Source organism: Columba livia, chromosome 2, assembly GCF_036013475.1.
Source record: "Columba livia isolate bColLiv1 breed racing homer chromosome 2, bColLiv1.pat.W.v2, whole genome shotgun sequence".
Classification (NCBI taxonomy): domain Eukaryota; kingdom Metazoa; phylum Chordata; class Aves; order Columbiformes; family Columbidae; genus Columba; species Columba livia.
This window is the reverse complement of record NC_088603.1, coordinates 106,908,136-106,918,121: the sequence shown is the minus strand read 5'-3', so window position 1 is coordinate 106,918,121 and position 9,986 is coordinate 106,908,136. Positions and strand designations below refer to the sequence as shown.

Here is a 9,986-nt window from a genome sequence, read left to right as displayed (position 1 = left end):
AGTAGGTTGACTTCGACAAATGAACTCATGCTGGTTTTGTGGCCAATGCTTGCCTCCCTGCCTGCCACTTTGCTTTGATGGCTGCACAAGACCTTTCACTCCATATCCATCTCTACCTCCTCACACTCTGCTTCCCTCTTTATTCATCTCTCTTGCTCCTGTGACGCGAGATTATGAACTATGCTTCTCTGCAGGATCTGGGTCCTTGAACAGAAGCAGCAGAACCCTAGGGAGGGAGGGAGATTACAGAAGGTTTTAGAAAGGGATGATTACAGGAGCTACTGTCAGTATTTTAAATCTACCACTTGGTAAGGCTGCTGTCTCTTTGTCTTTCCGCTGAAAGGAGATACGTGTTACCCAATATACTGTTTATCTGCTTGGAGCACATCTTAGCTTGAACTTCCAGGGCTGAGTTTTTGGGCTTTGTAGTAGCTAGGTGGTGGCTTTGTTTTGAATATATTTGAACAGAGTATAAAATCCTGATGATGTTGAGTGTGTGATTTTTTCCCCTCTCATTCTAGCTTTTTGCAATCTCCATACCAGGAATACAACTGTAGGAGCTGGAGTAACACTGAATTTGATTTAGATCTTTCAAAGCTGTCATATATGCACATACATGTATTCCTATGCACCTTGTGTGGAAACCACTGTCTGCCTTCTCTACTTGAATGTGACATTTATGCTTCAAAATTGAAATAAAATTATCCAGGTACTATATATAAGCTGTGCATTACTCAACCTCATCTGAGTGACTCACATAGCAACAACACGACAGAAAAAAAACCCAAACAAGTCAGGAATATAAACAACACCTGTCTCATAAAATATCACACCAGTAAATCCGACGAAGGCTTTTTCCTTTCCAGGCCGTTATGCCTTGTCCCGGGGCAGCAGGGCCAGACGTCACATCTCGGGGGAGGTCGCAGCTCTCCCCTGACAGACCCCGAGCTACTCACCGGTACCGAGGTTCAAACCTCACCGGTCCGTAAGCAAATACCTCAAATAACCGGCTTCATCGCCCCGTTCCGAGAAGCTACCCAGCCGGCCCCTGCGACCAACGATCCAGCCCCGTTCGCTTGGCGAACGCCTAACGGACAGCGGGGCACGGCCCCAAGGGGCCGGGATGGGCGGTGCCGCGTGCCCCTCACCCAATCAGCATCCTTCTCTTACTCTCCCCCTTCAAACTTTTTCCCCTTTGCCCGTCCTACGTCGGCCAATCACCGGTTCCGGCTGGGGCTCGTCCATTGGCTGGGTGCGGGCGGCGGGGCGAGGCGCGCGCGCGGGCTGTGGAAAGTTGGGGGGGGCTGAGCGGCGGTGCTGCGCACGCGCCACCCGCCAAGGGGTTGTTCTGGCGAGTGTGGGGGGCGCGCTCCTGGTGCCGTCGCTCGCCAGGTGAGTGGCCGGGGCCCGCCCGCCCTCTGGGGGGCGCTGCGCAGCCGAGTGGCCTGGGCGGGACGGGGCACGGCAAGGAGGAGGGGGCGGCAGTTTGAAGTTTTGGCGGTTGGGCCGCGGTTCCTCCCGCTCCCCTCAGGCGAGTAGCGGCGGGGCGGGACGGGGCGGGGGGGGTCGGGTCGCTCGGTCGTGGCCGCGGCAGCCCGCTGGGGGGAGGGTGGGCCTATCTCCTCCCGTTTTGGGGGAAAGGGGTCGTTGGCTTCGAGCCGTTCCCCGTCCCCAGTGTCGGCGGCCGCCTCCCCCGGCGGGGCCATCGTGCCGGTCCCGGGCGGCGGCGGGTGAAGGATGGGGGCTGGTGTCTGCACCGAGCGCTGAGGGGAGGAGGGCCCGGGCCTTCCGCGGGGAGGTCGGTAGCGGTCGGTGCTCTGCTGCCGGGTGGCGGCCCGAGGTGGTCGCGTCTCGGAGTCCGCAGCTCCCCAGGTGCTCGGCGCTGTGGAAATGGAGGGAGGCTGGCTGGGTGCAAGCGGCTTTGCTGGCTAAATATAGGCTGGCACGGGCTGCAGCGCCGGTGCTCTTCACTTGCAGCGAGTGCTCCTCCTTTTAGGAAGTCTTAGGAATGTTATAAAACTTCGTGGCCCCCAAAAGGCTTGAGGGGAGAGGACTGGAAGTAATTTTTATGCGTGTTTGTGTATAAGGTGATGTGACTGCCAAAGAACGTTAATTAGTGATCTGTGAGTAATGTATTTTTGACAGCGTTACTGTGGCTTGTATAACTGTTTAACTTGCTCCTGCTTTCAGATGCTGCTGGACCAGGGCTGATCGTGTTGCCGAGCAGAGTGCTATTTTAAGCAGCTTGTGCAGGATGATGGAAGAGTTCAGAAATATTGCTGATGAAACATTTCCAAGCTTCTTGGGCTATTCACTGAATAGCACTTCAAGTGTTATTGAAAATGTTACTATTTCCTCAAACCCTGGCTTACCTGTTGCAGCCTCAACTGTTGCCAGGAGTAGAACAGGTTGGGACAACAGGTAAGACTATCAGTTAATAGCAATTAATACTTAAAAATCAGTTGACTGATTTGAAACACTTAAATTTGGAGGGAAAAAAATATTTTGACAGATTGTTTGATACATGATAAAAATGTTTACTAGTCAGTAGCATGCTAATCGTCAAACTGAGGGCTTATTATGTTAGTGGTGAAGAATCTGCATTACATTCATAACTCATAAGGCACTTTTATTAAAATTACCCTTTAAAATAACAGCTTAGTTTTTATACTGATAACCATCAAGTTCCGTTCAACTTGACTCTTCAGCTTAGTATACTCAAGTTTGAAGTGGTGTAGAAAATAACTTATTTTTTACACGTGTGATCTCTTCATTCTATTAGCTTTTCACGTAACTTCTCTGAATCTGGCACATTTTAGAAAGGGTAGTGTAAGAACTAGTGTTATGGATACCAATTAAAATTTAACACAATTTATAATGATTTGTTCAGCAAGGAGTAGAGCAAAGAGTAATTATTAGAAGCCTTTGATCACTGCTGTCATGTAACTTAACAAGAAGATCAGACTTTTGTACCCTGGTCCAGAAGTGAGTGTTCTAAAGGGGACAGCACTAGCCACTAAAAATGGTAATGTGGTATTTCTCTAAAGAACTTAATCCAGAAGACCGGAAAGGATCATTCTGGGTACATACATGTACCTGTAAATACAGATTGGCTGGAAAATGCTAAAATATTCAAATAATTGAACTTACGGGAGATGAATGGTCATCAATATTATTTTTTTTTTTTCCAGTTCTGTGGAGAACAGGAGAGGTGTATATTAGAATGATTGTTGTGTTTTTTTCCTCCCCTCCTTTACAGGCTTTCTGATGTCCTTGCATCCTATTTAGAAGAGCAACATTCACCTCCACCGGGAACTTCTCACAGTAGTCATTCAGATCCTGAGCCTATGGGGAAATTTGCCATCAGCTTTTGTGATGACATGTGAGTGAGATAGTTAAAATCTAATTCTGTCCTAAAATGCATGTACCAGCATGTAGATTTATATGTACTGTCAGCTAATTCTGAAATACTTCAGAACTGAATTGCCTACCTTTTGATGGCAGTAACTGGAGAGCTCAGTGCTGTGTTAACCCGTTTGCTTACAGTGTTTGGCAGCCAAGGCAGCTTTTGCTACTGAAACAGCTCGTCCATGTTTTCTGAGGAGGGACAGTGGCAGCTTTGTGGAAGCATCCAGTAAAATGCTACCACTTAGGCTGTACAGCCCTACATGAACAGCATTCTGCTGTTTAATTGACTAATTTGGCTTCATGTACATGACAGGAATAAGCCTTTAGAAGTGTGGGGGTTTTTTTAAACTGTAGTGTTTTGTTTTGTTGTCACACTAATTAAAAATTTCCTAAGCTTGATTAATTAATTTACTTATTTGAATCCGGCTTGTATTTACTTAGTTTACATTGCATAATCTAGAATTAAGCTGATGTTTCTGGTTCACGTCATGTATTTGAATAGTAGTTTGCACTGATTTAAATCTGTTCCAAGTAAGTATCCTGTAGTTTGCATACAGAAAGGAACATCAATTTCTATTGAATTTAGCTTCCTTGTAGCCTCAGCGGTTGCTGTTCTGTAAGAAATAACTACTGTTAATGAAATAATTTAGAGAGCGTTACTAAGTGTTGGAAGTGTTAGAGGCTATTGGATATATTTTTCTGATCAAGATCAAATTTGTTCCTACTGTTGTGATAGAAACCACAACGTGCATCTTTCTCACTGATAAAAATGCACAATAGGAAGTATGTCCCTATAAAAGTAAAGAATATAATATTTAAGAGAGTCAGCTTCTCTCTTGTATTCAAATTAAAAAAAAAAATACTAAGCATGAAATAATTGCATTTTAAACTTTTAGATATATAAATAAAGCTGACATTTGAAATATTAAAGCAAAAGTATGGTCCAGTTCCCTCAATGTGGAGATTTTAACACCTTACGTTATTAGCTTATCTGCCTGTGTGGAAATCCTATGAAATCAGAAGCAAAAAATAACTTTTCCACAGAATTATAAAAGCAGTTATTTAATGGAGCTGTATGGGATTTCAGTGATTTGTGTTGTTTATGATATAGTCCCTAATTTAATGTTATAAAAGGCATGCTGATATCGTGGACTTAGGAAAGTCTTGTCTAGTGTTTAACTTGCTCTCAAATGGATCATGGAACTCGCCTGGAATAGACCCTTTTCCCCTTACGCTTTTCCCTCTCTTTTTTCAGAAATGAAAGAGAAAAGAACAAACTGAAAAATGTAGAAAAGCATGTGTTAAATTTCACTATTAGTTCATACTTTGGATTGTGAAACTGAAACCCTTGTAATATTGAGATATGTTTTTTTACAAGTAACAGATTTTTACAAGTAATAGGACAGCTGACTTCCTAGAGATGAAGGCATTAAAATTGGAAAATTTCTCACATCTCTATATAGAGAAGTGTTGTATACTGATGTTTATATATCTCACTGAGTTATTTTTCATTGGAATAATTCTCTTTCTAGGGAAATTGCTACACAAGTGCAAGAACCTCAGTCAACTTCTATTAGTTTGAAAGAATCCAACTCAATAAACAGACAGCAAGATCAGAATGTCATTGAACATTCAAATAATAATCAAGATACCTTGCTTGAGGTATTGCCACTCGAACGACTGGAAGGTATTAATATTTGAGAAAAAATGTTTACTTGCCGTAATTAGCTTATTATGCTATAGGTGTCTCCTCTTGACCCTTTCACTCTTTTACGGCATAGTGTAAATGGGTTTTGAAAAAGAATCTCTTAGATTTGAACAAACGGAAAACAGAGATAGCTTGTGGCTGACATTGTTGTTCTTAGATTTCTCCTCAAAGTACAAGACTAGACAGAAGCTGGTCAGAATGCTTGCTATAAAATACCATAGTTAGAATGGTAGTAGGAATCTGAATTAATTTCAGGAACTTTGCTTGTGGAAAAAGTGTATGTAAGTTGTTTTCTACCCCTTCTCTTTCAGTAAGTGTAAGTCTATGAGATTATATTTTGATGAATGTCTCTTTTCTCGCTGTATTCCAGCCTGTAATAAGTGATTTTTGACTGCAGTTATAGAAGCTGGAAACCTACTTTTGTTGTGAGACGGTGCGTGAAAAATTAGTTCAGAATTCTTGCCGTGAAAACTATGTATGAGTGGAGTAGTAGAAGCAAAATAATATTCTGTGACTTATTTTAAAAAGGTGGTTATTGACATTAAACTTGTTTGGGTTTTTTGCTACTGCTGGTCCTGTGATAAAATTCTACTTTCTCCTTAAAACTCAGTAAATATACTTAGTAAATATATACTTCTAGTCATTACTCTTTTCTAAGCTCTGTCGGAATATTTGCATAGGTTTTCACAAGGAAAGTGTTAATAGTTTAATAGAGAACATACTCAATGAGAAAGTACTACGGTTTGTAATATAAATACGTCCTTATAAAACACACTCCTAGCATTGAAGTGTTGACATCAGTCACTTATTCTTGTAGACCTGAGGAAGTGGTAGTACCATAGCAACAAAAATCAAGGTGCTTTGGAAAACTGAGGCTGACTTGATAGTGCCTGATCATATTTAGTTAATTGGTTTTAACATTTTATTTATTCAAGGTTTAGGATTCTGTTCCAGAAATTGCCTTTTATTTCCATCTGTTATTTAAGAATTAGGAACCTTTTTTCCTTTTTTGCTATAATCTGTATGTTCATGTCTAAAATGTTCTCTGTCTTGTGGGACTTGCTATTGGATTATGGGTGGATGTAACAGTGACAAACGGAAGCTGCTTACAAGTGATCCAAAAAAAAAACCAGAATTGGCCCAATAGGTGAAATGCAACAGTGGAACAGAATACTTGTTCCTACTTCTGCTAGTGCAACCTGTGACTCCTTTTTTGTGCTGCCTTACAGCAACCCTTAAGGCAGTAATTCTCTTGTATAATTTTTACTGTTCTAGCCCTGATGAATCCCTGCCTTTTTAAGTACTCCCAGATACTTTTGATCATTGCTATAAGAACATGCAAACTTTGGTATTGTGATAAAGTATATGTTTCAGGATTATATTTATGGTGTATGCCAAAACCTTCAAGAATTCAGTCTGCTGTCTTACAGAATAGTTAGCATTTAGTAGTATACCAAGAACATAGTAGAATACTGATTATGCTACTTTCTTTTATTCCAGATTTGTCAACTGGCATGTGTCTTCTTCCAGACAGTAAGAATAACAAGGTGAAACCTTTTGTGCGTGTAGCGAAATTAAAAGTTTTCTAATAATAATCTTTTGCTAGACTTAATTTTGTGAGAGGAAGAGGGAGGTAATTGAACTGTGTTTGTCTTATGTTATGTATCCCTTAAATTTGTAACAGTGCCATCATGCTGACTGTGTTATGCCTCACTTTGCCTCCTTTTTGCAGATCATTTAGCGTAATTAGTACCATGGGAGCATGACTCCACCTGATCTTTCTCGATTGTGACAGTTGTTTACCCTTTCCCTCTGCTGTCTTGTAGTTCTTTATCCATATAAGGACCTTACATTTTATTCCAATTGTAGTCTAGCTTAGTGAAAAGCCTTTTGAGGAACTCTTGGAATGCTTTTGGAGTATTGAAGTAGACAATATCCACCTGATTTGGCTTGCCTCTGTACTTGTTCATTCCTTTGAGGAATATTAGTGAAGATGTCTTCTTCCTGCTGCCTCTGTATTTTTTTTTTCTTTGTGTCTATCCCAGACCTAGCACATAGCTGCAGGTATTGACAGGCAGAGCTGTACTTCAGCTGTTTTTATATACTGTGTTAGAGAAGCTGACAGTTACAGGCACAGAGGTACAAGGCAGACAGGAATGGGAGATCTTGTGTCCCTTACTCAAAATATGCCTCGGGTTTCAGCCAGGTGCTGTCTGGTATGTGCTCCTTAGTGTGTCAGCTGGTATTTACTAAATGGATGTAGTTTTCTTCTGTTTTATTTTTCTGGGGGCCACAGTGGCCAGTGGGTTGCAGTTGAATGCTCACAGGCTATCATTTGAAAACTATAATTCAGATTCCTTTCTAATTCTTTACTTTCTGAACTTCAACTTTTTTTGCTGTCAAAGATCTATTTATCACGAAGAATGTGAGACTAAATCCAAACCAGACATTACATTGTGTTGCTTTTAAAAATCAATCAGGTATATAAACAATACAGTATTTACAGTTAGCTAGATTCAGCTGAAATGCTACTTTATAAGTAATTTAGTTTGCTTATTTGAAGAAACTGTCAAAAGAGGGTTGATCTGAGTATATGATTTCTGAAGAATCACTGTTGTAGCAGCATAGGAAACTATTGAGAACTTTCTTTGTGTTTAGAAATTGGGATTGAAAGTTAACGAAGGGGAGCAATTTTTTTCAAGTGTAAACTCTTAAATGCAGTTGTTTGGTGTTTTGTTTTTGTGGTCTTCTAAGTTTGGTGTCCCTCAGATGCTTTTTCTGTCTTTCCCCTTTATGATCCCTCTATTTTATGTGTGTATGCATTCTGGAAGCTAGCAGGCAAAGTCCATTGAAAATAGAATGTTTGCTGGGATAAGTATGGAAAAAAAAGGGAGGTGGAAGTTTTGGAATATCATTAACCTCATTAACTTTTTTTTTTTTTTAAATTAACTGAATTTATACAACAACTGATAACTCCTAGAAACATTTCTGTCTGGGTACTTTTTGCAGGTTGGTCCATCTGAACCTTCTGAAAAGCTGATGGAATGTGAAATCTCAAGTGATCATCTTAGCAATAGCCTTTCAAGCTTTTTGGAAAATGAGAAACTCTCATCTCTCACAAACTCAGAAGAAGATTCTACTGGTAAGTGTGCTTATAATTCTGGGTGGTTGTACTCAGTGTTATTGTTGCAGACTCAAGAAGAAAGGTATTGTTTTACTGTAGTATTTAATACAGGATTATGCTTGATCAAAAACTAGTATTAGGGATATTAAAACTGTTCATTGGGAAACTGGCTGTTTTAAAATTGTAGTAGGAGTTGGTGGCTATGGAATTTGTCAGAGAAGATCACAACTGGAAGTTTCATCTAAAAAATTAAACTACAGCCCTTGGTTACTGTGAATCGAAAATGCAGGTAGAAATGTGGGCATTTGTTTAATAAAGTGGTAACCATAGCTAGAATTTCAGTTTAGGTTAGTGGAGATAAACTTCTGTGCTGAAGAACATGTACATGCAGTTAGAATTTTGAGTTTCAGTTCAACTCTCTTTAGATGCCACGCATTCAGGGTGATACCCAAGTTGGAAGTCTACAGGGTGTTTCAAAAAGATCGGCCCGCTTTCAAAGCAGTCTGTATTTCAAATGTGGTCCATCTTTTTGAAACACCCTGTAGTTTACCCACACGGATAAAATTGAGAGCTTGAGTTCTGTGTAACTAAACAAGTTTTGGAATATTTTCTTCTCTTTCAATAGATGATGATATTGATGATGAAGTGTTCTTTGATAACCAACTAGAAGCCTATTTTGAGCAGCTGATACAACCAGAAACGGCAAGAAAAGGCACCAACATACAGAAACTCTCAGAATACTGTACAGCGCTGAAGCTTTCTGAAAATGGCATACCTGAAGTAGGTTAAAAGTCAAGTTCAAAGCTCAGCATGCCAAATGTCCCTAAGAATTGTTAAGAGTCATGGAGGGCTGTCTGCCAGGGTGAACTAGGTTTTCTTTCTTTCCTGACAAACCCAAATACTGTCCAACAGGTAGCCTGTACAGCACAGGATTCTTTTTAAATTTAAAGATAGCAAATACAGCTCTAAATTAGAAACAAAGCTGTTTGAATGAGCTTCTGAATTTTTCTGTTCCCTCTGCAGGGCTTTCCCTGGGGAAAGAAAAATAAAACAAAAAAAGGAAAGAAGCTATGTAGCTGTTTTTGTATTTTTTTTTCCTCCTCCTTGTAGCACAGACCTAGCAGCTGATTCATCTGCTTGTTACAGAAAGTCTTGTTGCATATGAGATAAGGTGGAATTAGGGAAGCAGCTGGCTGTCCCAAATGGCATTGGTCTGGAGCAAAGCTGAAGGGTTTGCTATTATGGTGTCTCTTTTATTCAAGTCAGGTTCAGGTTTCCCACCCCTGTCTAACCCTGCTCCTCATGCTCCTCCTTGCCCTGTGCATAGCCTTCCCTTTTCTCCTAATAAGCATATCTGCTAGAGAACCTTGTGCAGCTAATTCTGTTACCTGATCCTGCAAAGAAGGAAAAAAAAAAAAAAAACAACAAACTCTTAAGTCTGGATTTCTGTCCTGTCTCTGGGATGATGGAGACTTGTCCTCAGAGAAATCTTGTAATTAATATAGCATCAGTTATATTTCCCGAAGGTGGACTTTACAAAAGTAAAAATTAATTTTAGAGTTGTGGATTGTTTATGGTGGTCTGAACTTAATGTACCTCTGAGGCATTCTCTTGAATCGTTTAAGGTATGAATGTTTCTTAAACATATTATTTCCCCTCTCAGCTTCCTAGTGGTGGTTTTTAGTGTCAGGGATGGTAAAATGTTTGTAGGTAAATCCTTTGAATCCCCTCAAGTCCACTAAGGGA

General features: G+C 40.6%; 1 protein-coding gene across 7 annotated transcripts in view; it reads left to right on the top strand.

The window, feature by feature from the left end:
• The first annotated feature begins 1,242 nt into the window (after positions 1-1,242).
• The window catches only part of CEP192 (centrosomal protein 192), a 67,445-nt gene continuing 58,701 nt past the window's right edge, over positions 1,243-9,986 (top strand). For 3 of the 7 annotated variants that reach the window (XM_065053079.1, XM_065053078.1, XM_065053076.1), the window contains exons 1-7: positions 1,243-1,392; positions 2,191-2,421; positions 3,260-3,382; positions 4,941-5,095; positions 6,617-6,675; positions 8,126-8,258; positions 8,866-9,020. In XM_065053079.1, the coding sequence (XP_064909151.1) occupies positions 2,255-2,421; positions 3,260-3,382; positions 4,941-5,095; positions 6,617-6,675; positions 8,126-8,258; positions 8,866-9,020 (792 nt within the window). In that variant the 5' untranslated portion in view covers positions 1,243-1,392; positions 2,191-2,254. The other 4 variants (XM_065053083.1, XM_065053082.1, XM_065053077.1 and 1 more) reach the window with 3 other exon arrangements.